Source organism: Phodopus roborovskii, unplaced genomic scaffold, assembly GCF_943737965.1.
Source record: "Phodopus roborovskii unplaced genomic scaffold, PHOROB, whole genome shotgun sequence".
NCBI lineage: Eukaryota > Metazoa > Chordata > Mammalia > Rodentia > Cricetidae > Phodopus > Phodopus roborovskii.
The window spans coordinates 5,701,370-5,724,276 of NW_026126418.1; the positions used below are offsets into that span (position 1 = coordinate 5,701,370).

The 22,907-nt window shown below is 42.6% G+C and overlaps 1 protein-coding gene across 6 annotated transcripts in view; it reads left to right on the top strand.

Moving 5' to 3' along the window:
- Cd44 (CD44 molecule (Indian blood group)) overlaps window positions 1–22,907 on the top strand; it is an 81,798-nt gene that overhangs the window by 14,698 nt on the left and 44,193 nt on the right. For all 6 annotated transcript variants that reach the window (XM_051184058.1, XM_051184060.1, XM_051184059.1 and 3 more), the window contains exons 2-3: window positions 18,137–18,302; window positions 21,610–21,743. In XM_051184058.1, coding sequence (XP_051040015.1) covers window positions 18,137–18,302; window positions 21,610–21,743 — 300 coding nt within the window. The remainder of the gene's footprint in view (window positions 1–18,136; window positions 18,303–21,609; window positions 21,744–22,907) is intronic.

The following is a 22,907-nucleotide window of genomic DNA, read 5'->3' on the forward strand; positions in this document are numbered from 1 at the left end:
GTTTGACACTCAATATGGGACAGAGCCAAAAACACAGAGCTAATTTCTTATTTTTTTTCTGGGCCACATCCTCCAGCTTTTTCTGAGAAGCTGCACCTCATGGCTAGGCTTTATGGGGAATTTGTTACAATTTGAGGCTATATTTTTTTCTCAATCTCAAAATGTATTGTTTCTACTCTTCCATAAAAGGAAACCCATTGAGAAATAACCTTAAACTTGTTATAATTCATAAGAGATAGCTCTTGAGCTCATCTTTTGCATGCTTGAGCACCTTATTACTGGAAACTCATGACTTGCAGCCCATCTCCGCACTGCTGGAGCAGCCCCATGCTCGAGGACCACTTCTCTTCAGTGATCCATTAAAAGAGAATTACCCTGACCTTGGGTGAGCATCTCTTCCTGTAAGTTCTGAGATGATGACCCCCAAGGGAGATGGCAGGCTTCTCCTTCCTATTACATTTTTCCACTGGAGTGTTTTAATGTGTGTGAAGTGTTTTCAGCTCCATTATCTAGTCCAATATTTACATTAACTTCGTAGTTAGCATTATTATACCCCCCAACTGTAGCAAAGTTTTAATGATTTTCCCCAAGTTCTCTACAAGTCAAGTTCAGAGCTAGTTGGTACTCTGGGGATTAGAATAATAGATTTATACCTTTAGAACTCGTATCTGTGTCTCCATACTACATTAGCACTCATGGGCCCGTATTTTGCTTTCTGGCATCTGGAATTGGCTACTAAATTTTATACTAATATTGTTTTTCTCAGGTGTGAGGAGCCCTTCCAACTAGTTTCTTTGAATTCAAAGATCAAGGGTTCAATATACTAACCTTTTAATAAATCTGAGAACAGACAGGGTTTTGTTGTTGTTCTTTTTCTGGGCTAATCCCCTGTCCAGGACATTTAGCTCATCAGTCTAGCATCCTGAGGAAGGCCTTCAGGATTTAAAAAAATAGTTGACTGTATTATACATACATGCATACATACATACATACATATATATATGTATTATACATTCATATATATATATATATATATATATATATATATATAATAATTTTGAGTCATTTTAACTCCCCAATCTCTTCTTTCATTCCCATCTGTCTCCTGTTGAATTCTTCCTTCTACCTAATGAGTCCCATCTTGCAATCAGCTCTGGTTTTGTGTGTGACCCACTGAGTTCAGTTATAGTTGCCCCCATGAGCATGTTTGAGAGTTTACTGGGACATCAGCAACTTGTCAGTGGTATACCACTGAAGTGACTCCCTGTCTCCCAGCAACCACTGACTGCTGATAGCTCCTTAGGGAGGGGTAGAGCCACATTATCATCTCCTCTATCCATGATGAAATGTTGGCAGGCTCAGTCTTGTGTAGGTTACCACAGCCACAGTAAGTTAATGAGAGTTACAGCCATGTCATGTCCAGGATGTCTTTTTGAGGCAAATATCCCTACCCCAGCTCTTACATTCTTTTCTTCTTGTAGTGATTTCCTACTCTTTTTTGATCACCTAAATAAAGTTCACGGATATATGACTTTATCCAAAGATGTTTAAAGATGGACGCATGGATGTAATTGTTTTATACAAAGGAAGGAGGCTATGTTTTTCTCTACCTACTGATGAAGGAGCTACAGGAAACAGGTTCTCTTGCGCTAACATGACTTGGGCTTTATTTTGAGGTGAATTTCCTGACTGTGCACCTTGCTGAGCTTCAGTTTGGTTAATTAGGTCCTAACTCATCCTTTGGTTCCCAGCTGAAACTACTACAAAGGCTTGTAGTAGAATGAGCTCCTGGATACCACCATACCTTGTGTTTCTATCATGACTCATTGTGCTGTGCTGTTGACTTGTCTAATGTCTGGATTCTCCACCGGGCCATAACCTGTGTTGGGATTGTGTGCCTTGTGTATTTGTCCTGATCTCAGTAGCACAGTGCCCAGCATACGAAATCACTGGAAGAATCCTTGTTGAATGAATGAGGTTGGAACTAGAATTCCCTTCTCTGGAGTTTTGTGATTTACTTTAGTATTGGAGAGGTTTGGGTGAGATTATGGTTAGGCATGGTGAGTTTAGGTTATTTGAAGCTCAAATTTTTGAAAAAAAAATTCTTTCTCTATTATCTATCTGGCTATGAGTCTCTACCCTCTCTATCAATGATATATCTATTTGTATTGTTTATCTTTAGCCCCTATTGATGAGTTTATTGTTTATCAATTAATAGAATCTCTTTAAACTATTTTTATATTCTCTCTTTCTCTCCCTCTCACACACCTGCTTAAGTGAAGGGAGCTTATCAAGCAGGCTGGCATCTCTCTCCATCCTTTTTTCTGGCTATGTGTCACCCCAATGCCTTCAGTCCTTCATGAGTGAGATTCCTTCATCGAAGAGATTCTCTTCTGTGGTTTCCTACAAGGGTACCACATGGGAATCTGAATGTGTGCAGCCTCTGACCACTAGGAATGGATGTGAAAGACAGAGAAGCATTCTCCTTCTTCTAAACACAGGGCTGTTGGGCTGAAGTTTGCAGAAGTAAGCTGTGGATACTCCAGGCACTCTTGGTGGACTAGGAAGAGAAGCCCCCAGGTGCACGTGGAGCATTCTCTCTCCTTACAAACAAGTACCGTTAAGGAAGTCCTTAACCTTAGGACTTCCTTAAGCTGATGTCCCATGGTAAGGGAAAAGTGCCCTATTAAGTACGTGAGTTTCCTGTTTCTGCTTTTGGAGTATTACAGTCATCAGCCACTTCTGAATTCTGCATTGTTTGCAACTTTGGAAAGCTCATCTGGTTTCTCCAAACAAGTTCCCCCAGACCCTCTGGAAGACAATCAGAAATAGGACCCAACTTCAGTCACGGGGCCACAGAGCAATGCCTCTTAAAGCCAGGCATTTTCTCTTTTTCTAAAGGCAGGGCAAGAAAATGTTTACTCCAGATCATACAGTTAAGTCTGGACTGTCAGGATCATCCGGTGTCATGCATACTGAGAAAGCAATGTGGGTCCTGGTATCATGGCTGGATTTGAGTTCTGCCACTCGCCAATCATGTTGCCTTATGGATGCACTTAGCTACTCCGTGCCTTGTTTTTCTCATCTCTGAAACAAAATTTCAACTCGTATGGCTTAAGGACTGATGTGATGCTGTGCATGAAGCCCTTGATTGAGTTTCTGGCATGGATCAAACATTCAGCAGTAATAATTATGATCATTGTTATGATCCCAAGGATCTTAGGCGTCTCTCTTCCCCCATTCAACCTGAACTGTGCCCTTGGCACATTTGGGGAACACTTCCAACTGCCCTGGGAAATTTTTCATTCCCTTTCTGAGCATAATGTTAGCCAATGACTTCTCATTTCATTTGGTGAGGTCAGTACTTCAGAGTGCTGACACCGGCATGGGCTTACTGGAACACTTTCTGAGCAGATGAAGCAGCCTGCTAAGTTCCAGGAACCTTGGATGTAGCTGGTGAAAGAAAAGTGGGAAACCCACTCTGGGTCCTGCCTTTACTTGCAAAATTACAGTCAATCTTGCAGGCTGCTTGTCTCAGCAGGATCAGCCTTTCCTGTCTCTTGTTCTTCCAGTTGGTAGTGGAGCTGGAGGAGTGGCGGGTGTGCGTGTGTGTGTGTGTGTGTGTGTGTGTGTGTGTGTGTGTGTGTGTGGTGTGCATGGGATGTGAGCATGCTTGTGTATAGTGTGCATGTTGAGGCCAGACATTGATGCCTCCATGTCTTTGTCATCCTCTGTGTTCCTGCTTTGAGACAAGATCCCTTAGGAAACCTCGATCTCACCGATTTGGTGAGTTAGCTGACCAGCGATGTCCAGACATTCCCTCATTTCTCCCTCCCCAACATTGGGGTTACAGGCACAGGCCTTCTCACCTCACTTTTCGTGGATGTTGGAAGTCTGATCTCAGCTTCTCATGCTTATGTGGCAACCACTTTACCTGCTGAGCCATCTCCCGCAAGCTCTAGAAATGCTTTTTTGCAGTATTGTTCTGTGGCCTCAGAGCACAGAGGAGCCTTTAAGGGGTAGTTTAATGCAATAGATAGCTTCCTCCTGCTGGAGTTTCTCAGGGCCCACACCCTTCCCACAAGTCCCAGCTTGGGGGCCAGTTTCTGAGTGTGTAAAGTAAATGCCTACTTGTCTGTCATTGCGATGTTCAATTTTTTTTTTAACTCCAGAAATACCCGTAATTGCCTTTAACTGCTTAGTTCTGCTCTCCTCCAAAAGCCACTCCCAGACACACCCCAAAAATGAGCAAGGCTTTTGCACCTTTTAATAGGAGTATTTGTATTTGACTCAGCTTCCCATCTTCCTTTTAGTCCCTGAGAGTCTGGCTGAATGTTTTTAGGCTGCTGTTTGGAATGAAACAACAGATTATCAAAGCAAAGATGACTTTGCATTGTATAGAGATATAATAGATTCAGAGCTCATTCTTATGGTTTCCTCTTCCTGTTGGAAAAGGAAGTTTACTGAGCAGGTATTATGGTGTAATTTTGGCTGGCAATTTGCATGCATTTATTTATTGTCTTACACCCATCTATTTTTCTGAGTATATATGATTGAATAAAATTTCTCCAGAGTCAAAGGAGTGAGAAATGGGGGCCCCTGGATAGGAATTGCTTGTTTAAGATGCCTCAGATCCTATGGGCCTGTGCTAGCAGCTGATTCCCAGTTGCCTTCCTCCTCCAACACCATCCCACCAGTTTCCACTCCACTTTATGGGGTTAATTCCATTCTTCTGCTCTCAGGATTCAGAGGCCTAGAAAAGCCAAGGTCTCTTTCTTGCCTTCAAAGAATTTATATTAAAAACTTTTCTTTTTTCTTTCTTATTTTCCCTAGTTCTTTGCTTAAAGAGGCCCAGTTGCAACAACTCAGACTATTAAGGAAGAAGAGGGTAATGGGAGTTTTCACCCTTTTCTCGGGGACAATGAGGCCTTGAAGACCACCAAAATTTAGGGAGCCAGGGAACCAGCCCAGGGTGGGGACAGTTTCCCATTGTTCCAGCTGAGCAGCTCTTGAAGAATAGTTTGAATTGGCCCCAAATCCTGAAGTTCACTGCATGGAATTCTGGGGATGTCTGTGGTAATTTAGGAAGATTCTCTCTAAGGAAATTAGCAAGTTTGTTGTGTTTCTCTTAATTGAAACCATTCTTTGCCTCCAGCTCCATTGATGGGCGGACTTGGGCCCTGTGTGCAGAAGGTTTCATTTGCGGCAATTCGAGAACAGGATGCTGTCCATGCTATCTTTTTGTTTTGTCTGCTCTTTCACTCTGCTGGCCAGTCCACCCTGCTTGAAATATTCATTACACCCTAGTTATCCAGACAGAGGAGCAAAATGCCACCATCCAGCAGGCAAGAAAGAGCCACTGGAGTTCCTGGAGCATTGGGAGCATTAGTCAGAAAGAAACACAGACCTCTTCTAGACAAACAGGCCTGGGTTGGAATCTAGAATTCCTGGAATCCAACCACTTCTTTGACAAAAAACACTAAGGTCTAGAGAGCTGAAGTAATGCTTCAAGTAACCACAGCTTATTAGTAAGGCGATGACCACTGAGCTCCATGTCAAAATAATGCTTCTTCCCACTAAACCAAAGAGACATTTGTTTCATGCCATATTCTATGTCCACTGTGGATGTAAAGATGAATGAGGCTGACTCTATTGGGACCCACACTGTTTGGATGGGGAAGATTTCTTTTTAGTATGATGTTCTTTATATAAAATGTTTGAATCTCTCTAATCTGCCAGATTAATTCAGTCCTATCATCCATCCATCCATCTTTTCAGTTTTTCATCCACAATCTCTCACTCACAGTTTGAATTGTAAGAAGCCAAATATCTGTGTAGCTATGGTCTTGGTTCTGGTTCCTAATCAATTTGAGGGCTGGGAGTCCTTGATTTTAATCAAGGATATAGTGATTGACCATAAATGAAGTTGACATAAGAGGTATGTTTACCTATAGGCTTCTTTGGAGACACCTTCATCTTTGAGATATCTTTGAAATATTGGCCAGCAGCTACCAAATACTTTGCCAAGTTCTTCAGCTGTGCTTCTTCCTTTCATCTTTAAAAGTACTCCTTGAGGAAATCATTACCTTCACTTTACTGATAAAGTACCTGAGGCTTCAAGACTAAAAAGTATGATGTGTCCTGCATGTCATAGCTGATGTAGGGCCCCACTTTTGGACACTGATCTGGTCTGGTATGATCTTTACATTTCATAGGGTTAAATCCCTGCCATTTTCAAGTATCAGGAACTAAAGTAAAATGGGCACAAATGATCAGAGTCACCACCCTGCCTTGGTTTTCTGGCTAAGATCTACAAAGGACAGATAGAGACCTATTTTCCCCAAGCCTGTAACCTGTAGCTTATGATCCAAAGGGAACTATTGTCCTCAAACGGAGGACTTTCAGTTGTCATATACTTACCTTCCAATTCTCTCTCATCTGTCTTAAGGAGTCCAAATTCAAGGAGCATATTTTTAATCCTGGAAAGCAAAGATGAATTCCAAATTTAATTCAATCTTGGGATGGAGTCGGGGAAGAGATTTTTTTTTTTTTCTGTTAAATATATTGCTTACATTTCTCATGGCTAGGACAGAAGGGGAGTTAAAGGAAAGATGACCTCTTCTGGCTTTTGGTTAAAGAGAGTACAGTCCACTACAACAGGCAAAGCATGACAGAATTTGTGGTGGCTGGAGCATGCATCAGGAGCTGTACATATCTGGGAAGACCAGGGGACAGGGAGCAGGGAATCCTAGCATTTCCTTAACTCTTTTCATTTAGTCCATAACACCAACTCATGGGATGGTGCCAGCCAAAATCAGGGTGTGTCTCCCTTCCTCAGTGAAGCTTCTCTGGAAAAACATCCCAGACGTCCCCAGGAGTGTGTCTCCCAGGTGATTCCAAATCCAGGCAAGTTGACAGTGAAGATAAGTCATCACTCCAGGTGTCAAATCCCAGCCAAATGCAATAAACAAACAAATAAAAGCAGCCAACGGTTTCCTAGGAGACTTAGCCTAAGACCACACCAATTACTTGCCTTGCAGCCCCACCATTGTTTTCTGTATGACACTATTGGTCATGCTGAAACTGCTCATGCATAGGTTAGTGTCTTATCTATTTGCTGTTTTCTCATATATACATTGATGGCAGGGATTTGTCCTTATCTCCTGCACTCAGGATCACAGCTGGCGCATGCATCCATATGTTATGGTTACTCATGTGAGTCAACACCTTTCATCATGCCCTTATTATAGGATGGTAAATGCTTTGGGAAGTACAAATTTCATCCCAAGTGGAAGTTTTTTTGTTTCCTCACCAAGAACTTTCTAGAACTCTTTGTAGAAGAGGCGCCCTCTGACAGGAGTGTTCCCTTGTCGTATTGTCAACTTGACAGGCCCTTGTCATAGTGAATGACCATTTATTTTAAGGGCAATCAACACCTTATTTTCTTTTGACACCTTGATTGAGGGGTTATTTGTATCTTCCTGCATTTCCAGACCTGTGGGTCTTTGTATGAACCATATTCCTTAATAGCAGAAAGTTGGGTTTGGCCCACTTTGTGAGCATGTAAAAAGTGCTCAAGATTCTTGCCCAAACCTTGTGGCTTGACTTGGATGTAAAAGCATATTAGAAATTAGTTCTGGGACCTTGGCATTTGAGACTGGTATTGCCATTACAAATGCAGTTTCACAGGCTGAAAGCACCGGAGGAGGTGTGAATTATAAGCCCCCAGTTTACTGGATGATTGAGAGTCCTCATCCTGGGAATCTTTTGACCCAGATTTTAAAAATCTCCTCACAGTCCAGCCTCTGCTGCATTTGTTTTTACAATGTTTTTGTGCACAAAGGTGTCTGAAGAGTGAACAGCAGTCAAGTCAGGCTTTTGTATAGGGACAGACATCTCCACACACACCCCTCTCTCCCTGTTCACTTTAGCACACTGCAAAAAGGAAAAAAATGAGAAAAGGAAGATAGCAAATTTGAAATGTCATCTGATAATTTCTGTGCCTTCAACTTTGGAATTGGTGGGGACCTAGGACTCTGCCTAGTCATTGTTATGCCTTGTTGCTGAAAACACATGTTTTTATACCTGTGTGACTCAACTGTTTGTTGATATACCTGAACACAGTGAAAAAGTAATCTAAAGGCATAAATCTTGGTTTGAATTTTTTGTTTAAGATGTGGTCTTCCTATGTAGCACAGAATGGTCCAGAACTCATGATAATTCCCAACTGTGCTGACCAGTTTTATATCAACTTAACATAGGTGGGGTCATTGGAGAGGTGAGGGCCCCAATTGAGAAAATTCCCCAGACTGTGGGCAAGCCTCTAGGCCATTTTCTTAATTAGTGATTGATGGTGGAGAGATCAACCCATTGTTGGTGGAACCATTCCTGAGCTATGGCCTCTGCCTCCAGATTCCCACATGGATAGAGTTCCTGCCTTGGCTTTCCTCAGTGGACAGTCACTAAGACTATGTAAGCCAAATAAACCCTTTCCTCCCCAAATGGCTTTTGGTCATGGTGATCTAATGATAACAATAGTAATCCTAACAAAGACACCAAGTTAGCCTCTCGAGTTGCCCCAGCTTAAAACCCCCTTTAGTCAGTATTGGTTACAAGGTGAGCTACAGATAAAAGGCTGCTTGCAGGTAAGTAAGTGTTAAGGTTTATGGGCAACTTAATTTTGTTCCCAAACTCATGGTTATTGAGATGAAGCTTTTTGAGTAACAGGAAGAGGCTACTGGGGGTGGAAAGCTGCCCCACAGGTGGCTTGTATTTTAAGTGTGAATCTCTGTGTCCCCAGTAGGTAACTGTGGCTTTCACAAACACAGTCTCAGCCTCCTGGGGTGGTTTCCAGCTTTTGCCACTTTATAATAAGATGTTGGGCTAGTCGTACCTCACCTAGCTCTCTGATGAGGAAGGTCATTTGTTCAACCTCCAGAGGCTGTTCAGAGTCTGATGATGTAGAATCTCTACAACACCCATGCTACCATCCCACACAGAGTAATAGCTCAATGCTGTCTGGAATCTTTGCACTTTCACTCAAAAAGATGCTAAAAGAGACAAATAAATGGAAGGAAAATCAAAATAGGAATCACCCTTGACTGTAGCTGTAGGCTACAGCTTTGTAGGAACTGAGTGGCCGTTCAAATATCTCCCTTAGATGACTCTGTCTAGAAGGATAGTAAGCCTTACTTAGTTACTGAGTCTTGAAATCTTGTCAGGTCCACTTTTTATCCAGCCACAGTCATATACACAGGAAGTTCTCATTTTGCTGTTTCCTCTCTGCAAGGTCCATTCATGTTGATCTTGTTGATGGAGGACTTTAAGTCGCAAGGAACTTTTATGTTTGACACAAGGGGAGACATGCAAAAGTTATAAAATATTAAGCCTATTATTTCTAAAGTATTTTTTGCATGATGTATTTTACGTGGGACAACACTGAAGCTTCAGAACCCTGTGGTGATTGCTTGTTGTCTGTTTCTACAGACATCGTGTGGGGTGACTTTAACCCTGACCAAATGATGGTTATCATTTAATGACTGGCCCTTACCACAGAGTTCCCCAGACTGGTTTAGATATTTCCTTAGGGAATTTGGGGAGTGCCTGGGTCACTGTCACGGAAGGCTGGGTACTAGAGAGAGGACAAACAATAGGTAGTTTCAGGCTCTAGCTCTACCTTAAAGCCCTCGTTCTGGCTCCACCTCAAGCAACTATACATTTACTTGTCTTATCTATCAGATTTTTACCAGTACATCATGGCAGTCAAGGGAAGAAGCTGAACACCACTACTGTTCTCCATGACTGCCATTTTGCCCCTCCTTGGCCTGATGTCAATCCAAAGCAAAGGGCAGCAGAAACCAGTAGACCAAGAGGATCCGAGGCAATGTCTGTGTTCAGGGTCTCCCTGAATTTCTCATTTGTTAAATTTTTCATCTGTAAAATGGGTACATAGTACCCACTCTCCAGGCTTCAAATGGTGTTGCATATTTCGTGAGATAAAGTCCTACTTGACAAGAAGATAAAAGTCTCAATTATTTGAGTACATTCTGTCCTGTAAAAAGTCTTCACTCCTATGGGAATTTTGAATACCTTTCTGAGAGTTCAGTATGCCTCAGGTACACACCCATACTCCGAGCCCTGCAAGTCCCAAGGATGTCCTAGTTTTTATGTTATCAATTAATTTTTTTTTATAATTGAGATTTCCAATGACTATACTTTTGGTTTGGGGTTTATGATTTATATTCTTCCTTTAAATCGTTTTTCAATTGGCATGTATTTATTGTACATGGTTTTGGATTATGTAAATTCATTTCCATACAAGTATACAAGGTATTTTGAGCATATTCTCAATTTATCCCAGGAGGAAGGAAGACTAGATGTATCCGGGCTGCTATTGTGAGTTGTTCAAGGTCATGAGCAGGATTTGGGTGTGACCAGTGCTTCCAGCTCCCAGGTGTGGGTTCTGGCATATCAGCATGTCAGGACCCACTAATCTCTTCTGAAGTGCAGATATTAGCAAGTAACAACTTCATCTTTCACAAGGTACCTCTCATGATCTTCCATTCTCTCAAAGTGCTGCCTCTAGACTTGAGCAGAAATTGTACTCTAATTAGATGATGTAGAAGTAATTACAGCTGCCCAGAAAAAAAAAATGTAATTGCAAGACAAAATAGAGCTATCATTTTTTCTTTTCCTAGCTGCAGCAGGAAAAACCCTGTGTGGGTTTCTGATGCTTTGTCAGTTCACTTACCACATCCTGGGTTTGTGCTAGTCAATCTGGTAAATCAATAAGATTCAGAAGAAATAAAGAGAAAAAAAAAAAAAACAAAAAAACAAAAAAAACAAAGGTGTTGAGACCAGTGGACTTCCTGTTGCCGTGGCAACATGCAAGGGTACATACACACTGTGGTTTCTTGCTCTCATCTGTCTTCCTGGAGGCTTGTTCCCCAAGGACAACTTGGCCTTACAGAACTCTTTTTGTAGTAAGGTTATGCCTTACTTCTGGGTTGGACCCAGAAGGAGGGGTGGAATCTTCAGCAGGTTCTCACTGCCCATGTCCCCAACAGTGAGCAACAGGCAAGAAGAAGGCTTCTTCCCAAATTCTGAAAACTGCGAAAGGTATTTCTAGACTATGCAATGCTTCAGCTATTCGGAGGACTTGGCAGAAATGGCCAGGGGTGACAGCTTCAGAGAGGGTTGTTCTTTCATAGAGTCCCATTGGCTAATGATGGACTCCTTGTTCCTTAGACAAGAGACTGAGAGGTCAGGGTGTTTGTTCAGCCAGGCCCCCAGACATTGGGGTGCCTTTCCTCTCTAAGAGCCAAGAGATGAATAGCTCAGTTAAAAAGCACCCCAGGACAAGTTCTGGAGGAAATTCCCTCTCTCCATATGATTGTGCATGACTGTTTTCTCTGCTCATTAAACCCTCAGCCGCCTTGGGGGCAATTCCGGGAGAGACTGAGTCACTAGGGACTCATGGTCTGCATTGGGCAGCCAACAGCAATCCAGGCACTGACAAGGATTTTGGCCTCGTTTGGAAGTGGATGTTGAACAATATGCTCTTTCATTAGGCACCCATCACATGGGAGTCAGACGATAGGGTGGATGGTGTGGGGACAATAGGAAGGCTGCCAGCCTTCTTCTGCACTGGCAGGCCTGGTGGAAGCAGGGACTACACCAGCTTGAAAGGCTCCCAAATGGGAGCTTCTGGGTTTCAAGGACATCAAAAGAATGGAAAAAAGAATGACTTGTTCATGATGCGCTTTAGAATGATGCTTCATGACCATGAGTTATGGATTTATTGGGAACAACTTGCTCAAAAACCTTATAAAAATCTTTATGTGACAGGAGCACTGTAGTGGGGTCAGGATTCTGCAGTTAAAGTCCCCTGAGGTTGTGCTTCCCTCATAATGGTCTACGGGACCATGCTCAGACACTCTTGATATTATTTTCTCTTTTCTCAAGGCCCTGCATTGTCCTACCTCTAATTGTGGATGATCTAATTACCAGAATGTTTTTGTTTTTAAATTGACACTTTCCCTCCCTGCTTCTTACCAGAATTGGCTCAATTGGTTAGGCTCACCAGTTGTATCATCTTCTGTGTGGGATGTAAGCTTGGCCAATCAGAGGGCAGTAATAGAGCCTCAGCTTGTATATCATGAACACTGTGAAAGTGAAAACCACATGACATGCTCACCAGTGCTTTGGGCTGCCGCTCACTGCCCAAGAGGGTGGCTGTTTCCTAGGAGTACTGTCCTGTTAATGACCATTAATCAAGGGTGTCAGGCTCCAGCTAGGTCATAATAGAGTATCTACTTGGTCAGTCTAGACCTTTGGGATTGACAGTAGACATCTCAGAAGGTCACAGTACTCTCTGTTGTGGTGAGCCAAGGTATGGACCAAACCTGAATGCCAACTCTTCTCTCTAGTTCTGCCTAACCATGGCTGGAACACTTGAGGTATAAAGGACTGAACACTGGAACTGCAGTCAGGACTGGACTATTCTAAGTTCCAAGAGTATCTTAGCAGGAGGAACGAGTAGAATCAGAGAGAGGTGGCCAGCTCAGGACTTCTTCCCTGGGAGAGGGTGGAAGCTCTCATCCTAAAATCATATTCAGTAAGCTTACGGTCTCTTCTCTAGAGCTCTTTTAATGATTGCCTCTCCACACTTTATAAAGTTCATGGATAGCAAATGGGATCCTGATAGTGTCTGAATCCCTTCCATGTCTAAGCTACCATTTAAGACTGTGACGGGATCAACTTGACTGTTCAGTCTGTGCCTGGCTCTACCAGTTTCTTAAGACATCTCAGTGTATTAGTCAGCTCATACATAAAATGGGGTTAATGAAAGAGCCCCTTGCATAGGATTATCATGAGAATGAAATAAAATGTTAGGTGTAAACTTCCTGAAAACTAAAATGTTACCCAGAATAAGTGCTGCCATTCCCACAATCCACGTAAGTGAACTGTGGGAATTGGGTAAGTCACTGAGCTGCAGAAACTGGCCTATCTTCTATTTCTACTATCTCTAAGACATTGACTTTGCTCCACACACAGCCTATTGTGACCCAAATCAGCAGAAAAATACCTACTTCTGCCTCGTAACTTTTGGGGAGATGGCAGCAGGAGACCAGGAACTTGGTTGGTTCTTGCTAGCAACCTTTATTCTTTGGGGGCCATCCAAGAGATTGGGAGAGCTATCCACCTCTTTTGACACACTGTGTTTGTAAGTGTCCCTTGGTGATCTTCATGTGGTATATGTGACTGTCTACCTATAGAAGGTCTAGCTTCATAAATGCCCCTCCCCTAAACCTGTGTGAACCTGGACATATTGTACCCATTACAGAGATGCTGACTTCATTATGTAGATAGATAAAGCCAGTTACAAAAACACAAATGGTCCTTGGAATCAGTTTTTTTTCTTGAACAACAGCAAGTGTTCATAGAACAAAGCTTCAGGCTCAGCCATTTCTAGTGGCCAGTAGAGAAATATCAACAAAGCCTGGCTGGTAGCTCCTGGCAGATAAAGGTAGTCTACCTACCTTCTAGAGCAAGAACCACCCCCATTTACCTCTCAAGCAACTTTGGGAAGATGTGTATAATGGAAACTTGATTGGAAATTACATAGTGGCTCCCTTTCAGATGGTGTTATGATTTTCTCTCACTTAGGAAATGACTGGGTGTAGGAAGAACTCATTTCTCCCTGACTCTACAGTGTAAGCAAAGTGTTAAATCACTAAGGTGATTTCCCTAGTGAAATCTATCTTTCTTGATCTGAAAGGTTTAGGAAAAACCAGACATAAGGTGGATGGTGCCATCAGTCATTTGTGGCTTTTCTGAGAGTGATTTTTAATCTAGTCTATATCAGGCTAGAAGTCTTACCCTTCTATTTGGAAAACTTTGGATACCACTTTGTGCTTTAGTTTCTTCATCTCTAAGATAGATTTTCCAGACTCTTCTCTAGCAATGAGTACCCTACTTGGTTATCTAATATTAAATGGTCAGCCCTGGAATCATAAGTAACATTAAATAAGGTGAACATGATATATGCATATATATATATATATATATATGCATGTATACACACACACACACACACAAACATATACATACACACATAGAGACAGACAGATAAAGAGAGAAAGTTAAAAGGACCTTGGGAGGGATCATGGATAGTATGGAAGAGAGTCTAGAGAGATGTAAGGGGAAATTATATAATTATATTTTAATTTCAAAACAATAAAAACTTATAAAATGACTTGGCCAGTGTGTTGGTGAAGTTTCTAAGGCAGTTAACAAGTATGCAATATCACAGCTTTAATTATAAGTGCCCTTTTTACCAAATTTCATTTAGTGAGTGCCATAGACTCTGCTTCACCAAGGCTGAACATCAGAGAGATTAAACAGCTACATAGCTGTGTTACCTGCAAAGAGTGGCAGAGTCTGAGTAGATCGGAACTAAGCTAAGCTATCTTACCCATGTGCCCAGGGAGACACTCATGTCCCCTTTTCCTGGTCTTCCTGGGGATAGGCAGACCAGCCTCTTAGATGAGGGCCTAGGGATGTCCCTGACCACCTCATCCTGCTCATTGACTGCCTGAGAACTCTAAAGTAATGGCATGACTCCCTGGAGGCTTCTTTCAGAATCAGAAAGTAGCCTCAGTCTAAATCTTTCACTGAGTCCATTCTGTCTCTCATAGGGAAAGGTTTTGAACAGTTCAAGTCATTGCAAGATACAGGAGACTTACTGGAGACCAAAGGGTTCAGCAGAAAGCATTCTTAGTGGATCTTCATAAGGAACGACTTGTTGGAGAGGAGCCATTGTGATTTAATATTAGCTTCTCAATGCACACACACATGGCATGTATTCCCACACATGTGCATGAATACATATGGGTGTACATGCATATGTGTTCAGGTGTTTGCACACATGTGGAAGTCAGAAGACCGACATGTCTCTCATTCCTCAGACATTGTTCTATTTTCTTTGAGACTGTCTCTCCCTGACATGGTTTTCACCATGAAAGCTAGGCTAGCTGGACAGGAAGGCCTGGGTATCAGCCTGTGTGTGCTTCCTTAGCACTGGATTCCAAGAGTGTACTACCCAGCCGGCTTTCTTATAGGACCTCATTCTAGTTATGGGCCCAGCTATCCTCTCAGCCCTGATGTTTGCCTCAAAAGTCAGAGCAGCTCCCAGATCCAGATGCTTTTGATTCTGAAGAACCAACTGCAGATAGATAAACTGAAGCTCTTCTCAGTGCTATGAACACCATTGTCTGCCAGAGATGTTCTATGGTGCTTGCTACGTCCATCTCACCCTTGCTCTCGTGATACTTGGAAATAGTGTTGGCTATGCATTTGCAGGATAAGGAAGCCAGGAAAGTGACCTACCTTGGGGTTAGGAGTAGAGACATGTACTTCATATTTTCTGAGAATTTCTTATTCACCCAGCAATCATTTCAGATGTCTGTAGCATGTCAGGCCCCTGGCTAAGCTAGAAAGATGAATGCTGAGTTTCTCCGTCTTGTCCTGCCGTCGATGGACCACATACACACATAGTCAATCTCAGGCACATTTACTGAATAACCATCATATGTGGACACACTGTCTCTTAAGTAATGTTGCTTTGTGCTCATGGAACTCAAGGGATTTTACTCAAAAGTCTCAACTTGTATTGGTTTCTCTTTCATTTGCATATTCCATTGGCCAGGTGGCAAGCTATGATTTTCATAAGAAAGAAACTGCCTCTCATCTCCAAACTATTGTCCAAGACTCGGCCTTTATTTTTAAACCAGGAGTTGACAGCCACCACCTGGGCCTGTAGCGGGCAGCTCAGGTTGCATCTGACTGAAGTCCCCAGCAGCTTCACCTGCAAGAAGCTGATTTTGCAACACTTCTCTTTTCCTTTGTATGCTGGAGCAAAGAGAGGCCTGGAAAGGCTGTCTCTCTGAGTGACAGGGTCCCTTTGTGAAACTGGCCAACTGAGACCTAAGCTGCAAATGTCAGTAAAAATAAATAGCATTTCAAAGGGCCCTTCTGCATTTCCTTCCTGTGTGTGCTCATTGCTTCATCAGCCAAGAACTGCATGAGTGGCTTCGGAGAACACACTGGGCCCTGTAGATAAGGAATTAAGCACACAAGGTGCCTTTTCTCCGATGCTTCCAGCGTTTCATGGTTTTTGTTTTTAAAGTACCTGCTTGCTGATGATACAAACCAAGGAAGAGAAACCAACTTGCGTTGGTTTATGCCTTCTCCAGGGCAACTTCTTGTTTCTTTGTTTTGCTTCTTTCTGACACCGCTTTGTTGTGTCCGGAACCCGCTTCCTGCTCTAGGAGAAGGCAGCTGTCACTTGTAATAACCATAATTCATTATAATGGGCCCTATTTTGTCATCATGAAAGCAGTTGTTTAGATGTGCCTCTCCCCTGTCCTAAGCATGAAGGGCCCTGAGCACGTGGAACCCTGCTTAGAAACCCTGTCTGGGGGAGCTTAACACATCTGAGAGGAGTTCCTACCTTAGCCATCTAAAAGCTGCAGTCTGGTGGAAGTTGCTTCATTCTTCCTCAGCTTCTGTTTCTTGACTTTTAAACACATATATGCAAAGCTTTTAGGGTACTGGTGGCAACTGTACAACACAGAATTCTAAAGGTTCAAGATACCAAAGGACAATGCAGGGTACAGGGGGAACCCTCCTCTCCCACTCTGAAATGTAGAACAAAGTTGGATTCAGGAGGAACCTGTAGTTTTCTAGAGAGAAACTCTCCAGTCACTTTCTTCAGCAATCCCCTTCTCTGGCTTCAGTTTTCTTGTTGGGAGATGCCTTGAAGTTTGGAGAGTCCAGAGTCTAGGTTGAAGCCACTTCTTTCTGACTCCAGACCTGGTTTGTAACTCCTCACCTGGTACCTTGGGCACTGCTGAGAGAAAATGTTATGGAGTGACAATTCAAAAGATAAATGAATCATCCATGTGACTATAAGGACAGGGCATTCCATATAGAAAAGAAAACAGATCTGGCGAAGCTTAGAGTGCCTGATGGGAAAACGTTGTGATTGGAGCAGAGCCAGAAACTCCCAGGCTGGAAAGGGAGGGAGTCCGTGGCCTGATCACATTGGTCTTGACCAGGAGGAAGTTTATTCTGGGTGCAGCTGCATATGCAGTGTTCAAAGTGATATGGCCAAGAGCAACACCAGTTGATTGTGGAAACATGCTCATGATGTAAGAATAAGTGAGGAACAGAATCCCAAATACGGAACTGTATATGTAATACTATTGCATTTGTGGTGTGTGTGTGTGTATGTCTGTGTGTGTGTAGTTGTCTTAGTAGTTGATGTATTCCTTCATTACTCCCCTGGATTTGGTATCTCATGAGTTTTTATATTAATTTAAAGACTGGGCTTTAAAAATCTCTGTTGATGGAGTTATTGTAAGGATGGGGATCCTTTATGATGTCATGTCTCAGATTTAAGCTTGATGTATCTTTGGAAAGCCCTAGTGAATTTTGAAGGCTACATGTTTATTTGGAATTTTGTTGATGTTGCTGAGATAAGGTTCTTCACAGTCTCTGTGGTTGACCTGTAACTCGCCATGTAGCCCAGACTGGCCTTGAACCTAGGTGACTCTCCTGCCTCAACCTCCCAAGTGCTGGGCTTTCAAGTGTGAGCTACCATGTGCAATTATTTGGTTTACATGGGTATGCAAGTAGGTTCACATTTATATGACTGTTCACACATGTGCACATGCATGTTGAGGCAAGAAGGGAACATTGGCTGTCATTCCTCAGGTGTCATCCACCTTGTTTTTAGACATGATGTCTCTCATTGGCTTGGTACTCATCAAGAAGGATAAGCTGGCTGGGCAGTGAGCCCAAGGGATCTGCCTGTGAAATCCAGCCCTAGTATTACAAATGCTGACCACAATAGCCAGCTTTTTATATGTGGATTTGGGAAAATTAAACTCAGGTTCTAATGCTTGCAAAGCAAACACTTTCCTGACTGAGCCATCACCCTGCTGTTTGTTTCTTATGTTTTGTTTCCCTGTTTCTTTCTAACGTCTTCACTTATAAGCACTTCTCACCACTGATCTAATTTTACACAAGTTATTCATGCAAAAGACTCAAACACTTCCTTTTGATCCCACAGATTTGAACATAACCTGCCGCTACGCAGGTGTATTCCATGTGGAGAAAAATGGCCGCTACAGTATCTCACGGACTGAGGCAGCTGACCTCTGCCAAGCTTTCAACAGCACTCTGCCCACCATGGACCAGATGGTGAAGGCCCTGAGCAAGGGGTTTGAAACTTGCAGGTACGAGACCAGCACCCTCACTGGGGAAAGCCACCTGGGGAGAGTCAGGGCTTACAGCTAGAAGGCTCTTCCCTGACAGTTGAATGCATTCTTGCCTTAAGAGGCAGCCCTACCTATTAATTTGACCAAATCAACCTGGAACCGGTATGACAACTGGAATTTAAAGTCAGCTTGAGGCACCTTTGTGAATCATGCATGTGTCAGGGCGAGGGAGTCACGGGAAGCCATGGGGTCATATCAGTTGCAGCCCTCTTGCTTATATGCTCCTGTAGCACTCTTCTGGCTTTGAAGAAACATTCAGTATCATTGTCGGAACCACAAGAAAACACAAACCAAATAACAGTGTTTAAAATAAATAGGTAGCTGGCAGAGTCTTAGCTGTGCAGACTTGACACAAAGCATGTTCTCCAACCCCCGCCCTCTCTCAGCTTTTAGGTTGTCTTCTATGTTGCTATGGCTTGACAAAGCAAGTCAAGGAATATGGAAGTTTTAAGGCTCCATAACATTAAAATAAGTTGCTATCAGAAACCTTGAGAAGTTTTCTACCTAAGGCCCAAGAGGACTTCCCTCATTTTGTTTTACGATAATCACAAGAGGCGGGTGTACCCTGCCTCTTGCTTTCTTGTTTGTTTTTGTGGCCAGTGGTATGTATGAATGGGACACTTAGTGACACCCTCAGTCACGTGGTTAGTGTGGTTTGATTTCACTAGAAAATCTGGGTAGTCTCCACACCTGCTCTGAATCCCCACCTCCTACTCCAGCTTAGGTAGTGTGATTCCCTTTCCTCTCCAGGGCTCACACATGTGTACACATATGCAAACAAAATACCTTTAAAAAGTCTAGCTGCAGCCCTCTTTATGGAAGCTATTAAACGGGAGTTAATTACATCTATCCTGGCCCTTAGTTACAGACTCAGGCACCCACCTCTTGAGTGGTTCATGAGACTCTTGTTTTGTCCAATATAGTAACAATTAGCCACATACAGTGAGTTACATTTAAGTTCATTACAGCTATGTAATGTGAAAATGAGTTCTTTGATGGCACTAGCTACCTTTTACATACCTGGTAGCTGCCTTATCAAATGGGATAGATTATATAAAGAATGTTTCCATTGTTTAAGGATGTTGTCTTGAGCAGCACCAGCTAGACATCTCTGTTTCTTAGTGTTCAGAGCTATGTCTGGGAGAATGTTAAAGGATGGGTGATGGTTCTGTAGCTATAGAACCTGACACACTGTGAAGAATGGCCAGACAGTTAGCAAAACCACTTATTCAAGCCCCAAAGCTATATTTTAAAATGAGGCCCTGACTAGGTCACTGGGCTAAAATAGTGCTTTTAGGAAGCTGGCCTATGATTGTGAAAGGCAGTTAAGATGTATTTGTGAAACACAGAGATTTTTCATCTGTGAGAGCCAGAGGAACAAATAGAGTGCTGAGCAGCTGGGAGTATCCTCGAGACATCCTTGATCTTAATCCTTAAACAGTCGGTTTATTACTAAGACTTTTTATAGATGAAGCAGCAGAGGCTTACAGCTTGTCATGGATCTCACTGCGTGCACGTCTCAGCTTGGTTGTGATCAGTCTGAACGTAATGACCAAGCCCTGGCAAGGGACTGAGAAAGGGGAGGATGCAAGGACTTGCTAAATATGTCTTTCCTCCTTGCAAACAGCCACTCATTCATGTCATGTTCATGTACAGAAATTGTAATGTTCTCAATTCACTTGTAGTAAGTGCATATAAAAGTGTCAAGTATTATGATATAGTAAAAATTCACAATAACTCACCAAGGGAATGTAAGAATGTATTTAATTTTAGAATGTCCAACACACACACACACACACACACACACACACACACACACACACACACACACACGTCAACATGAGGCAGGAGGACATGGTGAAGAATAGTTTCACTGTGAAGTATTATTTAGAAAAAAATATATGAAGAAAACCCTCTGCTTCAGTAATCTGTCATTGCTCCCTTAACTGGTATTAACTGTTTCAAAACTCACTTTCATAATTTCCCTCAGGTAGCTATGGAATCAGATATCTGCCAAAATACAGAAGGCATAGTCTTACAGGCTAGGCCAAAGGCTCAGCAGGGACTTCTGCCTTGTCTGCCCCACCCTGATAAGTGACAACTCTCAGGTCCATGAGAACTTCTTACCAGTTAATTGTGTGCAGTCCCACCAACAGCTAAAGGAGACTTTGGGGGAATTAGTCATCTAGCTTCCATTGCAACACCAACATAATGAGAGACTTGGAACTTAGGAGTGTCTAAGTGACTCTCATTGCCACCGGTCTTGCAGTGTGCTGCAGTCTGTGCTGTAGCCCCCTCAAGGGAGATTAAAAGAAGGTGCATTTTAGCCTGCACTGTACTTCTCAAACCCTGAGGGACTTAGCATCTCATGGTTTGTTCTCTTGCTGTCACACCACCCCTTTCCTTTTGAGTAGCATTTTCTCAGCCCACATGCTGTGTTTTGGGGCATTTCTTGCTTACATTTGGCAGCCACTAGGATGAAGTGATGTGTACTATATCTGCAAAGGCCTCCAGCCCCAATGTACTCCCAGAAATACCTAGATAGATGTAGGAGTGGTGGTGTGTTGCTTGAAGAACTTTGTTAAGTGAGCCACTGCCGTCCTCTTTCCTAATTGCTTTTACCCTCAGTTCAATGATGGCCACTTTTGTCTCCATGGGTCTGGATTGCTCACAGAGTCAGACATGCTGTGTGCTCAGCACAGGGGCAAGGCTTCATGTGGGCAATAGTGGAGTAAGGAGTGAGGGGCTCAAGGGAGAATGGAAGGAGAAGAAAGAAGAGGAGGAAGAGAAATGAGGCAGGTCTGTAATCTTAGACTCAAAGGAAGGCTAATCCACTTGCTAATTTAGGAGATTGTATCATTTTATGTCATTTTTGGAAAAAACAAAGTTAATTCAGTGTCAAATCAGTACAGCTTCTCTCTTCTGCAACTCAGGCTTTTTGTTGCCTTTAATAACACTGCTGGTCATAGATTTTACATAGAAGGGATTTTTTAAAATTTTATTCATAAATCTTTTTGTTTAAAAACAAGAAAGAGCATCAGCTCTGGGTCTTTAAACAAAATCTCTTTGCTTCTGTCAGCTTCAATCTCCTTCACTCTTCTGTGGTGGTAATTTTGGATTTTATGGAGCTCAGTTGCTGGAACTCCTAATATTCCTAAGGGTGAATAAGTGAAATGTTGTGCTGCATTAAATGTCATTTGATGGGAAATTATGAAAAGACGCCCTGGCCATGCATGTTAATAACTTCATGTTTTTCCTTTGGCAGGTATGGGTTCATAGAAGGCCATGTGGTGATCCCGAGGATCCACCCCAATGCCATCTGTGCAGCCAACAACACCGGGGTGTATATTCTCACATCCAACACCTCCCACTACGACACATATTGCTTCAACGCCTCAGGTGGGTACTAAATGAATGATCTTTGGGTTGCCTGTGGGAACATGATTGGCTGTGGGAACATGATTGGCTGACAGTAGTTCAGTAAAAGCCTGGGTGGAGCTTCCTGAAACTTCCACTCAAGATGAGTCCTAAGAGTCGTTACAGTAGAAGGAAGATTGAGATTCTTGTATTTATGGTACTAATGTGCCAGGCTTGGGAAGCAGATGATGAAGATTTAAATATCAATTCTTTTACATGAGGTTGGAGAGAGCTAAAGAAGAAAGCACCATAGGAAGGCACAAGCTCTAGGGATGCTGTCATTTGAGAGGTGAACAGGAAGGGTACATCTGAGGAAATGTTTAGGGGAGCCACAACCAAAGAAAAGGAGTAGATCGGCAACAGGAACACCTTAATTCTAACCAACAAATACCATGGAATTGAAGGTGAGAAATACCCAGTCAAGGACAGAGCTGTAGGCAAAGAAATTAAAGAGGTTTAGAGGAGGGGTGGCTAGAGCCTTCAGTGTGTTGGGAAATAGAAGCAGTTCCTGAAGGAAAAGTGGTATCCATCTATTGATAGTTTGGGGTGCAAGCCAAATGGCTGAGGGTATTATTTTAAATGGAACTAATGAAAAGGCAAGGAGGATATGATAGACCATTGACCTTCTTGAAAATGCCCCTTAGCCAATGGTTGAGACCACCAGGAGTAAGAAGGCCAAGATAGAGATGCTGGGCTCCCTCCTTTGTCTGTGGAACATTTCCCAACTATGAGCTTAGAAGTCATGCTTCTATTCAAGCCACCATACACACACACACACACACACACACACACACACACACACACACACACACACACCAAAGAATTCTATGCATTACACATTTTCAGAGTCTTTTGAGAAGAACTGAGATCATAAATGTCAAAGTTTTAAATGCCAACAATCAAAAATCTTAGTTCTCAAACTGTATCTTCTATTCCCCCAAAGAGAAAGAAATGGCTTTGAGGTGAACTTGTCACATCTTCTAGGACTGTAAATTTTCCTTATATATGGAAGGAAGATGTTAAATAGGCTGGAAAGTGGCTAAAGACTTTGTCCCTATAATACCATAGCTAATATAATATGGTGGTAGGACATAAAACTATGTGGACTTTTAAGGTAATAGGGGGCATCAAGGGCAGCAAGAGATT